Source organism: Geotrypetes seraphini, chromosome 6, assembly GCF_902459505.1.
Source record: "Geotrypetes seraphini chromosome 6, aGeoSer1.1, whole genome shotgun sequence".
Lineage (NCBI taxonomy): Eukaryota > Metazoa > Chordata > Amphibia > Gymnophiona > Dermophiidae > Geotrypetes > Geotrypetes seraphini.
In genome coordinates this window covers 154,310,779-154,331,319 of record NC_047089.1, presented here as the reverse complement: position 1 = coordinate 154,331,319, position 20,541 = coordinate 154,310,779, and the positions used below count along the sequence as shown (strand labels likewise).

Here is a 20,541-nt window from a genome sequence, read left to right as displayed (position 1 = left end):
GAGGAAATCTCGCGCCCGAGGACCCCGGGACGCCAAAAGCAGGCGAATCTGAGATTGCAATTTGCTCACCCGGGCCTCTGGAAGGAAGACCTTCCCCAAGGAGATGTCGAACATAACCCCAAGGCACTCCAGACGCTGAGCCGGGACCAACCGACTCTTGGAAAGGTTGACCACCCAGCCCAGCGACCGGAGAAACTCCACCACCCGAGCCGTAACCCGGGAGCTCTCCTGCAACGACTTTGCCCGAATCAACCAGTCGTCCAGGTAGGGGAGAACCAGGATGCCCACCGACCGCAAGGCTGCCGCGACGACCACCATTACCGTGGTGAACGTCCGAGGAGCCGTGGCCAGACCAAAGGGAAGCGCACAGAACTGAAAGTGCCGCCCCAAGATCGCAAAGCGAAGGAAGTGCTGATGAGAGGCCCGAATTGGAACCTGCAAGTAGGCCTCCGTCAGATCGAGAGACATCCAGGATGGGCCGAAAGGTCCCCTCCTTTATGGCCACCACAAAGTAAATGGAGTACCTGCCGGTGCCCCACTCCGTAGGGGACACCGGCACCACTGCCTCGAGATCTAGCAAACGCTGAAGGGTCTGACGAAAAGCCTGCGTCTTCCATGGAGTCTGACATGGAGAAGCGAGGAAAAGGTCCGGCAGAGAGCGGGTAAACTCCAGAGCGTAACCGTCCCGCACCACCTCAAGGACCCACTGATCGGACGCGATCTCGGCCCATTTGGGGAAAAATTTGCGCAGCCGGGCCCCCACCGGAACCAAAGGGGGCGCCGGCAAGGAGTCATTGCGCAGGACGGGAAGCGGGGGAACCGACGGAGGGATTCCCTGCCCCCCGACGGGCCCCCCGAAAGGGCTGCATGCGCTGGAAGAACCGACCCCGGGAAAAACCCTGAGCCGGGAAAGAAGCAGCCCCACGCCCCGGGCGATACTTGCGAAATTCCCGCAAACGCCCCCGGGCAGCCCCACACCTAGACGCAGGGCGGGCACGGTCCTCAGGCAGACGGGGCACCTTCGAGTCCGTCAGAGTCTGAATCAACTCATCTAATTCCTCTCCAAACAAAAAGACCCCCTAAAGGGAACTTTAGTAAACTTAGCTTTGGACGCAGAATCCGCCGCCCAAGCGCGCAGCCACAAAATACGCCGCGCGGCCATGCCATAGACTTAGCCGAAATCCGCACCAAGTCATAAAGAGCATCTGAGAGGAACGAGGCAGCCATCGCAATCTTCGCTACCTCCTGATCCACTAGAGACCAGTCATCAGACTCCCGATCCAGGACACGCTCAGCCCACCGAAACACGGCGCGAGCGACTAGCTCCCCACAAACAGCCGCCTGGACCCCAAAGGCAGAGACATCAAAATCACACTTAAGAAGAGTCTCTAACGCACGCGCCTCCGAGACCCTAAGAGCAGAACCGTCCATAACAGGCACGGTATGCCGCTTAGGAAGTGCCGAGACCACCGCGTTCCCCATTGGCGAAATTAAGGTAGCCCTACCTCCCTCCGGGACGGGATACCCAAGAGCCAAGGCGCACACCAAACGAAACTGCGCCCATAGGCCACTGCGCCAACACAAAATCCCGCAAATCCTGACGCACAGGAAAAGAGCGGGAACCAGGACAGACCCCCTGAAGCAGAGGGGCCCCCATACGCGGGGTCTCCGGCGGCGCCACTGCAAAAATGCAGCACCAAGGAGACCTGCTACACAGGTCTAAAAGCTCATCCCTCTGAATAAAAAAGCGCACCACGGACGCATCTGCTCTGGAAGACGGGAAACCCGCCGCCCCGCTGCCAACAGGCGTCCCCTCTAGAGGATCCTGGAAGCCCGCCAAAGCAGCCAGGTCCTCAACCAGGCCAACACGCTCCTCCGCCCACCAATTCGCAATCCAAGCCCCCCCGCGGGCGCTTGGATGAGGGAGGAGGAAGAGGGGACGCCAAACGAAAAGAGGGAGGCAAAGCCATAGGGGGCGCGGAGGGAAACCCCCCCGAAACCCCCCAGGCGCACGTGGGACCCCCAAAAGTCCGCACAAAGAAAGAAAATAAATTGGGGGCAAAAAACCCCTGGGGGTCCCCAGGGACTCCCTGCCCCAGCAGGGGTCCATGCTGAAACCTGCCCCTGTGTTCGCCATACAGGGGGAAGGTCACCTGAGGTTGCAGACAAAATGGAGGGGCCAGACAAAGAAAATGGCGAAGTTCCCGCCAAAAATGCTCCCTCCATGGCCTGTAGCGGCTGAGAAGACTGAACAGTCCCAGCCGCTAAGACAGGCAAGTCGGCATCAGCTGTCAAAAAATCAGCTGAGAGGGAATCCTTCGGGGAATCCCTCCGTGGGCGGTTGTGGAAGACCGGGCTTCCCCACTGCTCCAAGCCGACTCGCGAGGCACCATCGGCGGGGAGCTCTGGGCGCCTGCAGCCGCTGCCGACGGAGCTCCACCACCTCACCGACCCAAACCGCCGAGTTCAGGCCGGCCGCGAGTGCCTCGCGGCTGGACTAAAATTGTGGCCTACTCCCCCGGAGAAGGGCACAATTGCTCCAGACGCGACCTAGCTATAAAAAAGTGCTGGTTACATGAAAAAATACAGTAAAATACAGTTTTCTTAAAGGGAAACAACCCTTCAGACCAGCACTACCTCAGGATTTTTTTTTTTTTTTACAGAACAGACTCCACAGGCTCTCGAAGCAATATGCCTTGCTTGACTTAGGGGGCAAGGCTTACTGCTGAGGCTCCTCTAAAAAAATGTGGGGAGGTGGAGGAAGTGGGGGGAGGGACCCCGCTCGTGACCCGCCGGGTTTGACACCCCCGAGGTCGGACGGACCCCCAAACAGGGCCCGACCAAGCTCCGTCCGGCCAAAAACAGGGACAATAAACCCCTAAACAAATTCCAACAGCCCTACCAAGAGAGATGGGTACAGATCACTCAACACCTGCTGGAGACTGAAAGAAGACTGAGGGAAATAGAGAAGGGAGGATAGTATATACTGTCCCAAAGTTTTGTTTTCAGTCTCCACCTGCTGGTCATGATTAGATATATACCCATTCGTAAAGTTAACCTCTACTGGTCTGGAGAGTGCTAAAGAAACTTGTATTTAAGATTTAATTCTTAGAAAATCAAATGAAGAAGAATTTGAGGCTATTAAATTTTCAAGGCTATTAAATTTTCCAAGGTCTCCTTTGATTTCTAAAGAGGACATGGTGAGTAGATACTTTTTGCAAGTCCTAAAAGCTCCATCAGAGGTATTGCTTCCTCTTGTTAGGGCTTAGTATGTACTTGGGCTTGGGACAGCGTGGGAAGATCAAGGAGGGGAAATTGCTACAATGGATTTAATAGGATTTTTTGAAACATCATTGGAAATTGTGTTCTCTCAGGGTTTCCTCAGTTGGCACTGTTCTTCTTGCAGGTTTCCGGGTCTCGCTGCGTCTTGTCAGGTAGAAACTGTTGTTTCAGCCACCATGCTGTGGCTTTCTTCAGGGAATGCTGTGAGGTCTGCAGTTTCTTTGTAAATAGTGGGTCAGCTGACCTGATTGAGAACAGGGCAATCTATTGGTCACCAATTTGAATTTTGGTGGGAAAATCAGTTGTTCTCCTTTTTTCCCATAGAATGGAAAAATCTCTGGTGAGTTTAAGATGTTTTTCCCGTGAAGCTGGGTTATGTGTTCTCACAGGGTTACTATAGTGTTTAATAAGGTACTCACCTTTACTAGACAGGATACTTTTAAATTTTGTTTTTTTATATACACATAAGTCCCATGTTTTTTTATATACACATAAGTCCCATGTTTTTTTATATACACATAAGTCTTGACAAAATGCCTGTTTTTACATTGAGCCCTCTCTTTGTACCTCAATACTACATATTGTTGCAGCTATATATAAAAGTTTGGACTGCAAAAACATCCAAACTTTTATATATAGCTGCAACAATATGTAGTATTGAGGTACAAAGAGAGGGTGTTTTTTGGTGCACCTACCTGGACCCGATTTGGCAGGGTTCTCCTTTTCTATCACACTGACTTTGTATTTATCCCTAGTGGCCGTTTCGATTGCACCTCTCCTGTTGTAAGGCATTTGTATCTACCAGCGTTTTACTCTTCTCCTGTACCAGTTTTTTTGGTCCTCTGCTTGGACCTTGTTGTTTGTATTTGACTGCTTTCTCAATAAAAATTATTAACAAAAAAAAAAAGTTTGGGAAGCAAGTACTTTATTTTTTTTTAACAGTGTCCCGATTGTAGGTGGTGGTAGGCATCCTAGCGCTGTCTAACCAGACAATTGGAACACACGTTTTCTTTAAAAAAACAAAAAACAAAAGCCCAAGGCAGGCCACCTACACTGTAGGCATCTATTGCAGGTGCAGGGAGGCGCCTAGGGATGGTTAAGCTCTCCCAAGGCCGGTTGTGGACGTGGTTTTGCTCAGAAGTGGCCTTGGATGAGCTTAAGGCATCTCCCTAAGGCCATGATAGATGCCTGAAATGTAGGCCATTGAAATGCTGACCTACATTTCAAATAGACTCGGCCACTAAACTGATCATGGCAAGGAAATCTCCCTGCAGCTATCATATGAATGGCAGGGAACCTCCAAAACCCAACACAAGTCGGCCAGCAGGAGGGATGCCCATTCTTCCCGCTGCCATCCTTGAACCCCCCTGACACTGTCTGCGGTAGGAGGGATGCCTAATCCTTCTTGCCACCATGCCCGAAACAATCCCCGGCAAGAGAGCTGCCTACTCTCTCCTCCCAGCACCCTCCCTCCCCCACAACACATGACCCCCCCCCCCCCAACCGACACCCCCAAGACCTTTTTAAGCATGGCTGGCCGGAGGGATGCCTCTTCATAATGGCGGGTCTTCCCCTTCCTTGTGCATCCTTGGATGCACTGGGCCTAAGGCCTCTCCTATCACTTAGGTGATATCATATTCATATACCAAGCGAGTATGTATTGAGTATTACACCACCTTTTATTGATCTGCTGTAGTTGTATGATTGTCCCTGTTTTATTTTTTACATTTGATTCTCTTAAGTTTATATGTTTGGTCTGTCGTAATATTTATGCAATTAATGGTTTTAGTATTAGCATCTTTTGAGTTCTATGATTTTATACTAACACTAGTCTTTAAGCCCGTTATATTAACGGATACTAGAATAGATGTGTCTGCCTGTCTCTCTCTTTCATCGGCTGTCCACCACCACCCCTTGCCTGCTCTCGCTGTCCAGCAGTAGGCCTTCTCCCTCCTTTTAGCTCCCCCACTGTCCAGCAGTACCTCTTCCCTGCTCCCCCTGTCCAGCAGTAGGCCTTCTCCCTTCCTTCCGGGTTCGGCTCCTTTCCCCACTGCCACAGATTCAATGACCGCCGGGGTCCATTGGGACCCGATTAACCACTGGATCCCTCGCACGGGTGCAAACACCGACGCACACCACGCAGGCAGAAGAGCACTCAGAGCCAAACCGCCACCGCTGCTGAAATTGCCCCATGCGCCGCAAGCCCCACGCACCTGAAATAGAATTCGGCACGGAGGGACACATCACGCTGTCAGGGAACACACCGTCGGGTTTTATTATAGAGGATTATTTTTTTCTATATTTATTGGCAGTCCTTAAAGCCCTTGATGCAGTCCTGGATAGGGTGAAACATGGCCATGTTGGACTTCTGTTAATTTTAAGTGTAGTTCCTTAATAAATATCTTTTTAAAGGACTTTTCCATCGGATCTGTTTCTTTTATTTTAAACCACATTTAAAACCCAGAGTCCTGGTCCTTGGAGTGAATTATACTTTGAAATTTTCATGTTTATGCTTGATAGATCTTGAAGGTAAATCATTTATGATTTTTGACCCAAAACAGCTTCCAGATTTTCTAACTTCAAGAGAAAGTGTCTCGCCTAAGGTTTAAGTATCTCAGTAATAATCACTGTTAAGCTAGTTAATCTGTTTATTTTGCTGTCATTTATTTTACTGTATAGTTTATTTAGTTTCCTTGGTCATTTGCTGACTGTTCCAATTATTGTTGTCCGAGTTTTTCATATCTGGTGGTTTACATTTTTTTTCTTCATGATATTATGATTTTTCCTATTCACTTTTGTAAAATCAGTGAATTTCCTGTATTTTGAAAATTATAAATTAAAAAAACAGACTTAGCAATAAGTGTTATAACCTTCACAAGTTTCTATTTTCTCACTTTCATAAAACTGTGATGAAAACTCTGTACCTTGTAGATTTCTACTTGTTGCTGATTTGCTTCCAACTCTCCCTTGAGAGATGCTTGAAATAGGAGATGGTCAGTTTCCTAGGAAATAATGAACAATACAATTAAGAAAACAAATACAACTACTACTTCTTGCCAGTTGATGAAACCACAATACACAAAATCCTGTTACTCACAATCTGCTTTAAGTCAGCTAGCTCTTTTTTGGTCTTCACCAACAGTTCCTTCATCTTGGTGCTCTTCTCTTCATATTCTTCCACGGACATACGAAGAGATGCTAATCACAATGACAGAAAGAAAAAAACTGTAATGAGAACTTCACAAAAGCTGCATCCTGGGGGCTATTTATTTGCTGAGTCTGTGAAAGATCCTTTCCACAGTGTTTATACATTAGTCTACTCACTTATTTCTTCCTGTAGAGTTTCTTGCTTCTGGTTTTGGATTCTGATCTCATGCTCCAGATCTTCAAGTCTGTTGTTCTTCTCCATAATTGTTTGGTTAAGTTCTTTCACCAAACGTTCATAGTCTGCTATTTCCATATCCATCAATGTACTCTTTTGCGCATCCTAGGAAGTCAACAGCAACATGAAACAGGATTAGGGAACCTAGGTTTCTTAATCCAACTAGAACCTTAATTCTCCTCATTACTTCCAAAGTTCTCAATTAGTAACACATTCATGTTATCAAGACAAACTAAACATTTTTTTAAATGAAGCAATTACACTTAGGAGTCCTTTTATTAAGCCGCGCTAGCGGGGTTAGTGCGTCGGACATTTCATCACGCGCTAACCCCTGCGGCAAGCAAAAAAACTAACGCCTGGTCAATGGAGGCGTTAGCGACTAGCACGGCAGGCGGTTTAACGCGCGGTATTCCACGCGTTAAACCCCTACCGCACCTTGATAAAAGGACCCCTTAGTGCGAACATATTTTTTTGCCAGACCATTTTAGGGTACTTGTACAACTTTCAATTGTATCGCAATTGGATTATTGTAATTCGTTTCATATTAGGATCATTCAGAAACAATTGGGCAGGTTGCAATTGATTGAGAATACTGCTGCTAGGTTGGTTCTTAATAAGTCAAGATTCCTTTTTTGTTAAGCTATTAGAAGGTATAGTTTATACTCGGTTGTTAGATTATTTGGAGAGTTTTGATTACTACATTATTCTCAGTTGGGCTTTCACCCTCTGTTTAGTACAGAGACAGTATTGGCATCATTATTACATTGTCTGTATATGCTTTTTAGTAAAGGATCAGGGAAATAAATCTTGCAATTTGATCTTAGTAGTGTCTTTGATCTTTTAGATTATAGTTGATTCCAAAGTCAACCAATCCGTAAATTCTTTCATGAGTTCAGGGAAGATCCAATACATACCTTGACGCATAATATAGGCTTGATGGTACCTATAAAAATTGGGAAAATTTACCCCACCCTCCACAATTGGCTTTTGCAAAGATACCATAGCAATTCTTGCAATTTCTAAACTAAACTAAACTAAACCTTAGGTTTGTATACCACGCCATCTCCGCAAGCGCAGAGCTCGGCACGGTTTACAGAGTTAAGAGGAAAGGAACTACAATAAGGGATAAAGGAGAGGGACTAAGAGGAAAGAGAGGGACAGAATATTGGAGAATGGGAGGTGATTAGATTTTTGCAAAGAGCCAAGTTTTCAAGTGTTTGCGGAAGGATTGGAAGGAGCTTGAGTTTCTGAGTGGGGATGAGAGGTTGTTCCAGAGTTCTGTGGTTCTAAAGGGGAGAGATGTTCCAAGTTCAGAAGATATTAAAACAATGGACTCCTTTTACTAAGGTGCGCTAGCGTTTTTAGTGTACGCACAAGATTAGCGCACGCTAGCTTAAAATTACCGCCTGCTGAGCACACGCTAAAACCACTAGCGCGCCTTTATAAAAGGAGCCCAATATCTTTTTTTCTAGATTTAACTTTTTTGAGATTTTGTTGTTTTGTTTTTTTTAACCTGCTCTGAACTTCAAGCTGAGGGATAAAGCAGGATATAATTATGCATTATTATTATTATTCTACCACAATTGTGTATATGGTTTCATCCCATTGATTACAACCCAAGGGTTTGCATTTTGAAAAATTACACTAAGATTTTGGAGTGCTGGCAAAAATGTAAATATTTGCATCAAGGTCTGTAAATGGTAAAACCAGAGGACATAATTTGAGGTTGAGGGGTGGTAGATTCAAAGGCAATGTTAGGAAATTCTTCTTTACAGAGAGGGTGATGGATGCCTGGAATGCGCTCCCGAGAGAGGTGGTAGAGAGGAAAACGGTGACGGAGTTCAAAGAAGCATGGGATGAACACAGAGGATCTAGAATCAGAAAATATTAAATGTTGAACTAAGGCCAGTACTGGGCAGACTTGCAAGGTCTGTGTCTTTATATGGCCGTTTGGTGGGGGATGGACTGGGGAGAGCTTCAGTGGCTGGGAGGGTGTAGATGGGCTGGAGTAGGTTTTAACGGAGATTTCGGCAGTTGGAACCCAAGCACAGTACTGGGTAGAGCTTTGGATTCTTGCCCAGAAATAGCTAAGAAGAAAAAATTTAAATTGAATCAGGTTGGGCAGACTGGATGGACCATTCGGGTCTTTATCTGCCGTCATCTACTATGTTACTATGTAAAGAAACTTAACAGCCTCTGTAACTGGGATTTGCAAGGCTTGCAATCTGTACCCCATTCTTATCTGCAGAATGCATCTTCTCCCCCATTTCTCTGTCTTTCTTTTATCCACTCTTCTGGGTTATGTGCGTTCCCTGGAAAATGCCTTGCACTGATGAAAAATGGGTAACGTCATTGAGCATTCTCCGATTGATTCTACTACATCCAGGCACATAAGTTGCTGTGACTGAAACCAAGTCATATTAACATTAGCACAGGGCAACACTGCTCCTCACAAAGTGAGAAATTCAATAATAGCACTTCCATTTAGGTGCCCCAAAAGCATGCACTGTGCACCAATTCTTTAATGGCATGTGGGTTCCAAGATGCCACTACAGAATGCTAATGCAGGGCTTGACAATTCCTGGGAACCAGGTCACCATGGCGCCTAGAAATTGTATCCTTGCACCCAGGATTTCATTGCTCTCTCTCCCCCCCCCCCCAAAAGATTTTTGTTTCCTACCACAGCACTGCCTGAAATTCCTTCTCTCCATCTTGTACAGTGATCTTACTTGAGCCGCATGGTGCAGGGAGTTCAGGGAGTCTCACGGAACTTGAAACCAGGAGACTTCTCCAACTTCTTGCACTGAACAGTTCAAATATAAGCAGAGCCAATTACTGTGCAGGGCGAAGAACAGTTGTTTCAGGCAGTGCTGTAAGTAACAAGGGAAGACTGGAAAGGGGCACATTAGAGAAAAGGTGAAGGTTGGGGTGAGGGGAAGTTATGAGAGAGACTGATGGGGGACCCATGCTATGATGATAGGTGAAACTAAGAGGCAATTGCCTCTTTGCTTCACCTATCTGGAGGGTGCTATCACACAGCTCACAGCATGCTTTAGAAAGAGAGACTACTGTCTTCTGTATTTGATTAGCAGAGGAACGTTAAGGAACTGATTTATTAAAGTTTCTCTGTCCACAGGCACATAATAAAAAAGAAGTATCTTAGTACGTCATTTTCTAGAAGAGCTACTGCTAATCTGGGAGGAAATTCCAAACCTATCCCTACCCCTGGATCCTGTGTTTTTGAGTTGGCTCCTAGATTCAATGAAATTTTGTTGAAGCCTTTACTAGTGTATATCCACACTATTTAGGTATGACCAGTTACAGTTACAGAGCCAGTAATGCACTTAACATAGAACATAGAAACATAGAAAGTGACGGCAGAAAAGGGCCAAGGCCCATCGAGTCTGCCCACTCCATTGACCCACCCCCCCCTAGTTAATTGCTCTCTGATGACCTTTTCCCTCGAAGAGATCAGACATGAGCATCCCAACTGATCTTAAAAACTGGCACGCTGCTGGCCTCAACCACCTGTACTGGGAGCCTATTCCAGCTGTCCACCACTCTTTCAGTGAAGAAGTACTTCCTGGTGTCGCCATGAAACTTCCCACCCTTTATTTTCAGCGGAAGATAAGTGTACTGTAATGCCACATGCCCAGTTATAGAACTGCCTTTAAAATGTGCAAAGAATGAAATACAGTGTATATTTACATAAACTATGAATACATCTGTAGACAATCTTGTATTCAGACTTGCTGGCTTTAATTATTTGCTATATAACCACCATAACATCTCCTAGAAACTAGCAGGGCAGAGCAGTAACCATGTAGCACTTCATTTTGCTATGGAGCCTTCCTACTTTTTGCAACTGCATCTCATCCAGTTGAAGTGAACATAGAACTTGTCTGCCTATGCTCCAAAATGCACTAGATGGCAACCATGACACTCGGCACCAATAAATTCAAACTGTGCTGATATTTCAAAATCCAGCAGGCTAATGTTCACATAATACATACAAAAGAAAAGGACATTAAATGTGCAGTCAACCTGCACCCCACATTAATTGAACTGTATCTGGCAGTTTAGAAGATTTATCTAGAACCAGCCTTCTAGGAAACAGGTGTAAGTAATCATTACAAGAAAAATGAAATAATGAAACCCAGCAGAATAGCTCTTCTGAAATTACAATTCGTACATCCAATTTATTTTACTTGGAAAAATAACACTGTATTTCCTTCCTGGTTTATCATCAATATACCTTTCTGACAAGCTCTAATTCCTGCATGGTTTTCTGCAGCTGTTTCTTTTCTTTGTGAAGCTCCATCTGAAGATCTTCCAGTTGTTTAAGAGCGTCATTGTGGTTCTGAAAACAAAATACAAATGTGAGTGCAAATGTGTCCCATGAAAGGTGGAAGGAAAACAACTGTTCTGCACTATGATACAGTATTTGATTTTTGTTTATTCAATTTGATAGACCACCTTTTGATAATACAGCAAAGTGGTGTACACAAAAATTTAAAGAAAAATTAAGTAAACAAAAGATAACCAGAGCTAAGCAAAGCAATAAAAAACAGTAAAATGGATTTGCTTCAGAAAAGCAACCAGCAGCATCCACTAATACCAAATGATGATTAATTTATATTATAAGGAAATAATTTTTAAATTAAACCAGAGTGGGGGGTGGGGGGAAGGAAATGTATTTTGAGGATTAAAATTACGTATTTATAATAATGTAATCACATAATATGTCTTACTGAATTAATAATTGGGAGGAGGGTGGGAGAAAATGTTTGTTTTATATATTACTTGTGTAATTAATAGTGCGTTTTATGTAATCTAATCTAATCCTTAGGTTTGTATACCGCATCATCTCCATGTTTGTAGAGCTCGACGCGGTTTACAGTAGGAGAAATAGGAAGGAACTACAACAGAGTTTTAGAGGTAGAAGTGTGAAGAAAATTTAGAAGACTTGGGATGCCAAGATATAAGAGTTTCCTTGATTCCTAAGTTGGAGGGAGACTTACATTTTTTGAGAAAAGCCAGGTTTTCAGATGTTTGGGAAAAACTTGGAGAGAGCTCAAGTTCCGAAGAGGGGAGGTAAGGTTGTTCCAAAGCTCAGTGATTTTGAAGTGGAGGGAGGTCCCTAGCTTTCCTGTGTGGGAAATGCCTTTTAGCGAGGGGAAGGATAGTTTTAATTTGTGGGAGGATCTGGTGGTATTAGGGTTTGAGGAATTCCAAGAAAGAGGGATAAAGGGAGGGAGGATACCATATAGGATTTTGAAAGCTAAACAGGCGCATTTATAGTGGACCCTGGCGATTATCGGAAGCCAGTGGAGCTTGGCCAGGAGCGGGGAGACATGGTCAAATTTAGTATTTATGTTCAATTAATTGTATTGCACTGTCAAAGTTTGAAAAATAAATAAAGTTTTTAAAAAAAAACCATAATAGGACAAAGCCCACAAGTGCTTTTCATCTGTGAACACTGCAAATATTTTTGAACAGAAAACAGGTAAGTAATTTTGCTTCAAAATTTGCCACGACACAAAGGGCTCCTTTTATGAAGGTGCGCTAGCATTTTTAGCGTATGCACTGGATTAGCGGCTTCGTAAAAGGAGCCCAAAGTATTTGCAGCTATTTTAACCTTTTTCTGCATGGGTATTTTTATGGAAAATAATATGCCAAGAGTTTCCTCCTCCGACCTACGAGTATGCCTCCAGGAATAGCACCTCTAAATATGGCTAAAAAGGATATAACCTTTGGGATCAACATTCAAACTTTCAACCACATTGAGAGAACCAACATGCATAAACAACTTTGAAAATTATCCTTGAAAGCTTAGTCCAAGGGTGCTGAATAATTTAAACAGCAAGAACCTTACGAGTTAGAAAGAACTAGGTAAGTCAGTACCAACAGCACTTTTTAGCAAAGGTGAACATTACTGCTCTGAAACCACCTCTCATATAAAACATCCTTCATCATCAGATATGGGCTATGAGTCAACATTAGCTGATAACTACACTTGACCAAATCAAGCCCATCTTATCTTCTCTTTTTTACACAGTATTGCAGCAATGAGGATTTAATTACATTTATTTATTTAGGATTTAGCTCACCTTAACCCTTTCAGGACCAAGGGACATATTTGTCCCATAACTTTAAAATCCTATAAATTTTGATTGAGATAGTCTACAGTTCTAAATTTGATATGTACGGATTCCATATGATACTGCCTTTATGTAAACAAACTGGTTCCGACATTCATTCATTAGCGTCGTTGCTAGATTGACGAGAAGATTCACTTGCCACACTGTCCATAAGCCAGAAGCTTGATTTTTTTAAATAAAAATAATGATATTTCACAAAAAAAATCAATTTTTTGGCATCTGCAAGCCCTTTTTACCATAAAAATGTCGTCAAAACCACAAAAATTGGCCTACGATCCTTATGGTCCTGAAAGGGTTAAGGACAGTTACATTCAGGTACACTAGGTTTTTCCAGTCCCCAGAGGAACTGCAATCTAATTTTTTGTACCTGAGGCAATGGAGAGTTAATTGGTTTGCTCAAGATCACAAAGAGCAGCAACAGAATTTGAACAGGGAATCTCTAGTTGTCGTCCCAGTACTCTAACTTCTAGTTTACTTTTCCACTCCTATTATTATACTACTAATACATATGTAGAATATCACTCCAAAGTTTCGCATCACGGGGCACCTCTTGGGCCTCTTCTAGTGTGGTTACTTTATATGTGAGAGTGTGTGGCGCAGTGGTTAAAGCTACAGCCTCAGCACCCTGAGGTTGTGGGTTCAAACCCATGCTGCTCCTTGTGACCCTGGGCAAGTCACTTAATTCCCCCATTGCCCCAGGTACATTAGATAGATTGTGAGCCCACTAGGACAGACAGGGAAAAATGCTTGAGTACCTGAATAAATTCATGGAAACCATTCTGAGCTCCCTTGGGAGAACGGTATAGAAAATTGAATGAATAAATAAATAAATAAATCAGTGCAAAGGAAAGTCCAAAAAGGATAGTGCTAGTGGTATCTAATGTTATGGTCCAGGAGACATTTCATGGCCAGTTTGAATTCCTGCCTCTTTATCAATGTAATGGCAGACATATCAGCAAAAATCTCCACCTAGGCACCATCCCACTGTACAGGGCCAACTTTTCTTGCCGCAGGCAAAATGCTCTCTTTAATGGGAAAGTGCAGAAAGCATGCGATTAAATTTCTTGGCCGCCCCGGGGTTGCTGACCCGATGGCTCTGTGTACTCTCTCCAATTCCGTATGTGGCAGCTCCACATCCAGATTTGCTGAACTCAGAAAGTGCTCGCATATTGCCCACATGAGTTCTGCCAGTGAGCAGCCATCTTCCAATTCTGGAAGGCCCCCACACCCGCAAGTTGTTGCAGCGCGCCTGTTCTCACCGCCCTACAACTTTGCTAGAAGATCATCATGCTTGGTTTCTAATTGATCGCACCTTTTTTGCAGCTAAAGTAACCCCCCTCACTTTTTCTTCAAAATCATTGAGCCGTTGGCCCATATCCTCTACTGTTTTGCGTAAGCCATCAAAGTCTGCATGCAAATCCTGATGCATTATGTGCATAATAGCAAATAACATAACATAATAGCAAATTTCTAGACCACATAACCCTTAGTTCAAAGCGGTTAACAAAAGATTATGCTATGGGAAAATACAGGAATAATATGATATACAGAGATTTAGTTAACTAAGAATTTAGAAAAAAGAAAAGTCTTCAAAAGTTTTCTGTAATGTTCATAAGATGTGGATCTAATCAATAATGGACGGAAATCTTTGTCATAATAAGCTGCTTGATAGGAAAGACAATGTCCATGATGTTTCTTACTTTTACAACCCTTAACTGAAGGGAACGCAAATAGGGCATGAGATTTTCTTCTCATGTGCCGTGATAACGAATCTATCAACAAGATATAATGGGGCAACACCAAAAGCGACATTATAATATAAGCAACCTAACTTAAAGATCACCCGGGCCTCTACCGGAAGCCAATGCAGCTCACAATAATAAGGGGTCATGTAGTCGTACTTCCTCAGGCCATAGATCATTTTTACTGCCATATTCTGAACCAAGGTCAGTCTAGCAGCTTTCAGTTCATTAAGCCACTCATGAAGTTCTGAATGCAAGGCTGGGCGAGACCTCTCGCCAGTAAGGTTAGCACATTCCACCACACTCACGTCTCCTGCTAGTTGGGGTTCCTAATGGCACAAGGTCACATTTTGTACCTACGGCACTTGGAAAACAAATACCTTTAAATCTGACCGCTGTTTTTTGCTAGTCATAGTTATATGGTAAAACTGACTTCCAGCGTATCTTTTACGCTTATTTCATGCAGGGTAATACTGTGTATTTTCGCTTATTTAGTCAGGGTGGTCGGGAGGTTCAGAATCAGGTTGCCATCCTGCAGAAGTCTTCTTGGAAGGGCATCTTCGATAGGATGTCCCAACTTTTTGACGTTTCCACAAGCACATCCAAAAGTCAGGTTGGGAAAATAACCATGTTTGAAAAAGCAAGACGTCTTTTTTTCCCCAAAATGGCTCATCTAGATGTTCTGGCCCTTATAATGTCTATCTTTTTTGGCCATTTTCGAAAATCAACACATCCAAAACAAGTCCATTTGGATGTGAGAGGGGCCAACATTTTAATGGACTGGCCACACAGACATGCCAACAGAGCAGCGGGGCAACTTAGGAAGCACTGCTGTGAACTTCACATAAAGGGTGCCAAGTACTGTTTTATCATATTCTCTTTATATAGTTTATGGTGAGCTCTCCAAAACTCCCCCAAAACCTACTATACCCACCTGTCTACTATCCCAACAGCCCTTATGGCTGCAGATATCACCTATATGGCAGTACAGTAGGTTCTGGATGTGTTTTGGTGGCCTCATACTTTCCACCATAAAAGTAGTGGGTAGGGTGAGAAATGGGTCTGGATCCCCCTCTTTATAGTTCACTACACTCCCATCAGGCTACTCCAGACACCTGTTTGCTACTCTACTAGGATTTCCCATAATATCTGCATTTGTCATAGACGCTGGTATGTACTGTTTCTTTCACATCTTTGGGAGATGGTAGGGGGGTCCGTGATCACTAGAAGAGTGTGAGGGAGTCATGCCTTCATGTATCCTGTGGTCATCTGGTCAGTTTGGGTACCATTTTAGCCCTTATGCACTTTTAAAACAGGTCTAACTTCAACCATCTAAATGATGCCCTGGACATCTTCAAAAAGGTCTTACTATCCTTGCAAAACATCCAAGTCCTAATCCTGCCCTAAACACACCTCGGACATGCCCCTTTAAGATTTAGCCATATTGGAGGGCAAATGACCTGCAAAATGTCTAAAAAGTCGGTTTTGAAAATAGGAACTTGAACGTTTTGGCAATTAAAACATCCAAGAGCCACTTTATGCCATTTTATGGTCATCTTTCTATTTTGAAAATGAGCCCCTTTACCTTTATCTTTTGTTCTCGTAAAATTTTTTCAGCTTCCAGCTCTTTATCCACCACTGTTTTGGCTTTCTGCAGGTCTAGAACCTGTGCTTCCAATAATCTTGAGTTTGACTGCAGAGTCTCAATACGTCCTATGAGATCTTCTTTGTCTGAGCGTAGCTGTTCTTCCTAAGGTCAGACGGAATATCTCATGAATACTCAGAGGAAGCAAACAAATGTATACAAGACATTAAAAAATACCATTAGCTGAGTCAAACCCTTAAAATGTTCATGATACTTGCAAGTCTGTAAACCTTGTTGTAAATAATAAACTGAATTCCTGTGGATGGTGAAGATAGAAACCAAAGCTTAAGGGATAATTGTATGGAAACTAATCAGTAACAAGAAGGAAGTTCATTCCTTAGTAATGCAAATGGGGTCATTCGAAAATGCATTAATGACAACAGTAGATCTACCTTTTAGGACTTGCCTTTCTTTGCTGAAGAAAATTTAGCTTCCACAGTTTTGACAGTTCAGCCTTCTTAAGTCAGTCCCACTGTTATAAATCAAAGCAATCAGGGGTGCTGCTATGACATATGGACATCTCAGCAACACATATGAAACACTTAGTATAGCAGAAAGGAATGAAGGGTGACAATAGTTACCGCATTTTATATTTGGTTTAATAAACACAGCCTGCATCTTGTACATACTGTCTGCAGTTTTTTTCTTTTGTTTTTTGACTTGGGCAAAGCCATTTATCAGAACAAGGAAAACAACGGTGCAATAAAAGGGGTACATATTCTGTAATCCAAAACCATATAAGAGAGCTTTCAGCAGATCAAAACATAAGTGCTATTTTTCCTGAAAATAAGCATAAAAATTAAAATGTAATTTGTATGACAATTTAACAGAATCAATCTGCAGTTCAAACAAATGGCACCCAAATCATTATTTTTTTTATCTATTCGGGATCTATTTGCGTCCTCCTGTTCCTTTATCTTCTAGCTCAATTGGCCATCATGATCCTTAATTGGGGATTTTTCACTTATTATTATTAATTTATATTTTAAGGTGCATTAGGGCTTAACGCGCGGAATAATGCGTGCTAAAATGCCAAGCACCCTAGCCGCTACTGCCTTCTCTTGAACAGGCGGTAGTTTTTCGGCTAGCGCACTCTAATCCGGTGCGTGCGCTAAAAACGCTAGCGCACCTTCGTAAAAAGAGCCCTTAGTTTATACCTTTTCATTGGTAGCCTGAGGCAAGCTATATTGAGGTACCTGGTGGACATTTCTCAATCCATAAAGGACTATATTTAATAAAGTGCATTACCATGCTATTACACACTTAATGCACTTAATATATTTTATTAGAAAATAGGTCCCAGGAGAAACAAGATGGTGTCTTGGTAGCAGGACACGGTGACTGCAGCTCCTGCTCGATATTGAATTTCTTCAAATAGCTCTTCTGAGCTTAAAATCATGCGCCAGGGCGTTCCTGCAGAGCCAGACACGAAGGAAGTGTCGGCATTAGGGAGCAAAATCTCGCTCAGCCCCACGGGACCGCCTCCTTCGCAGCTGGGTGAAAGGGGAATGCTGGCTGCAACGCAAACAGCAGAAGCAACGCTGTCTGCAGACCTATCGGGTTTGCTGGCTCCTCAGGATTCTACAGCCGGACTATCTACTACCGAAGGAGGCTACAGAAAGATTGGTAGAGGTATGATAGGGCAGGGAGGAGGAGATGGGCAGAGCCTGGTGGCGGCCTTAAAAAATTCTGGAAGGGAGCATTGACCTGAATATAAACCGGGAACCCCATTTTGGGCCAATTTTTTGGCCCCAAAATCCCGGTTTATATTCGACTATATACAATATACCAAACAGTTGATCTTAAGAATTTTGAATTTCCCAAAAACACTTACAATGTCCACAAAAGAATTGTTTTATAAATTTTTGAAAGAAGTCTTTAAATACCCTGAAGATGGGCTTCCACCTCTACATAAAATATATTTTATTCCCGTTTCTGTTAAAAAACCTTCCTTTTCAGAAGTTGTTCAAACTAATGTTGATTTGTTAAGTCCTATAGATCTATCTAGAATTTTGGAGACCTCAAAAGAAGAAGTTGTAGTTCGAACAACGCTTCTAGTGACATTTGTATTTTTACAAGATAAGGAAGTACTTCTTCGCCTATTTTTTAGGCTTAAAGAAGTCTCCTATATGGATGGCAAGATTTCTATATTTTCAGAAGTCTCTAGAATGACATAAGCAAGAAGGAAAAGATTCCTAGAATTGAAAGAAAATGTTAAAACATTGGGGGCAAAATTTCAATTGTGCTATCCTTGTAAATGTGTGATTTACTTGGATCAGAATACTTATGTTTTTTATAAACCCTTCCAATTGCAGTTTTTTTGGGAAGGGAAAGGAGTGACAATGCAGAGTTCCAAATGATTCCAATTTACTAGTCTGATTTAAAAATGTAGACGAGCTACTAAATTGATTTCTATTAATTTTTAAATCCTTTAATTTTCCATTCCCAATGGTAAGTGAATTGTTTCTTCCCCCAATGTGGACTACTCAAAAGTTTGTATGTACTAATAATTTGAAAGGAGTACCGTATTTTCACGCATATAACGCGCGCGTTATACGCGTTTTTACCTACCGCGCATACCCCTCGCGCGTTATATGCGTGAGCGCGGTATACAAAAGTTTTAAAACATAGTTCCCACCCCGCCCGACGCCCGATTCACCCCCCCCCAGCAGGACCGCTCGCACCCCCACCCCGAACGACCGCTCGCACGCGCTCCCACCCGCACCCGCATCCACGATCGGAGCAAGAGGGAGCCCAAGCCCTCTTGCCCGGCCGACTCCCCGACGTCCGATACATCCCCCCCCCCCCGGCAGGACCACTCGCACCCCCACCCCGAACGACCGCTCGCACGCGCTCCCACCCGCACCCGCATCCACGATCGGAGCAAGAGGGAGCCCAAGCCCTCTTGCCCGGCCGACTCCCCGACGTCCGATACATCCCCCCCCCCGGCAGGACCACTCGCACCCCCACCCCGAAGGACCGCCGACTTCCCGACAATATCGGGCCAGAAGGGAGCCCAAACCCTCCTGGCCACGGCGACCCCCTAACCCCACCCCGCACTACATTACGGGCAGGAGGGATCCCAGGCCCTCCTGCCCTCGACGCAAACCCCCCTCCCCCCCAACGACCGCCCCCCCCCAAGAACCTCCGACCGCCCCCCAGCCGACCCGCGATCCCCCTGGCGACCCCCACGACCCCCCCACCCCCCTTCCCCGTACCTTTGGTAGTTGGCCGGACAGACGGGAGCCAAACCCGCCTGTCCGGCAGGCAGCCAACGAAGGAATGAGGCCGGATTGGCCCATCCATCCTAAAGCTCCGCCTACTGGTGGGGCCTAAGGCGCGTGGGCCAATCAGAATAGGCCCTGGAGCCTTAGGTCCCACCTGGGGGCGCGGCCTGAGGCACATGGGCCCAACCCGACCATGTGCCTCAGGCCGCGCCCCCAGGTGGGACCTAAGGCTCCAGGGCCTATTCTGATTGGCCCACGCGCCTTAGGCCCCACCAGTAGGCGGAGCTTTAGGATGGATGGGCCAATCCGGCCTCATTCCTTCGTTGGCTGCCTGCCGGACAGGCGGGTTTGGCTCCCGTCTGTCCGGCCAACTACCAAAGGTACGGGGAAGGGGGGTGGGGGGGTCGTGGGGGTCGCCAGGGGGGGTCGCGGGTCGGCTGGGGGAGCGGTCGGAGGTTCTTGGGGGGGGCGGTCGTTGGGGGGGAGGGGGGTTTGCGTCGAGGGCAGGAGGGCCTGGGATCCCTCCTGCCCGTAATGTAGTGCGGGGTGGGGTTAGGGGGTCGCCGTGGCCAGGAGGATTTGGGCTCCCTCCTGGCCCGATATTGTTGGGGAGTCGGCGGTCCTTCGGGGGGAGGGATGTATCGGACGTCGGGGGGGGGCATCAGGCTTTCAGGATGGGGACAGACCTTCAAGGGGGGACAGTGCACGGAAGTCAGGGGGGGTGAACGGAGAGTCGGAAAGTCAGGGCGGGCGAAAGGAGCGTCGGGCAGCATGCGCGGTATACCCGTGAGCGCGGTATACCAAAGTTTTTGTACATATCATCGTGATTTCTGCGCGCTATACCCGTGTGCGCGTTTTATACGGGTGCGCGTTATTTGCGTGAAAATACGGTATCTTTTCTTTATATATTGTAAATTGGGAAAACTTTTGTCTGCTCAATAAGAAGTTTATTTTGTTGAAAATAATAAATAAAGAAAAAAAGAAAATAGGTTCTACTGTATAAACTAAGATCTGTGGTAAATAATGCACATTAGTGCAAATTATTTTAGGTAACACATTTTAATAAATCTAGTCCTAAGTTTGTGCCTGAGACAATGAAGAA

At 44.8% G+C, this 20,541-nt stretch overlaps 1 protein-coding gene across 3 annotated transcripts in view; it reads right to left on the bottom strand.

The window, feature by feature from the left end:
- Nucleotides 1–20,541, bottom strand: part of GCC2 (GRIP and coiled-coil domain containing 2) — a 200,106-nt gene that overhangs the window by 69,182 nt on the left and 110,383 nt on the right. For all 3 annotated transcript variants that reach the window (XM_033948644.1, XM_033948642.1, XM_033948643.1), the window contains exons 11-15: nucleotides 16,153–16,317; nucleotides 10,920–11,024; nucleotides 6,607–6,769; nucleotides 6,380–6,480; nucleotides 6,207–6,284 (exon numbers count right to left, since the gene is read on the bottom strand). In XM_033948644.1, the coding sequence (XP_033804535.1) occupies nucleotides 6,207–6,284; nucleotides 6,380–6,480; nucleotides 6,607–6,769; nucleotides 10,920–11,024; nucleotides 16,153–16,317 (612 nt within the window). The remainder of the gene's footprint in view (nucleotides 1–6,206; nucleotides 6,285–6,379; nucleotides 6,481–6,606; nucleotides 6,770–10,919; nucleotides 11,025–16,152; nucleotides 16,318–20,541) is intronic.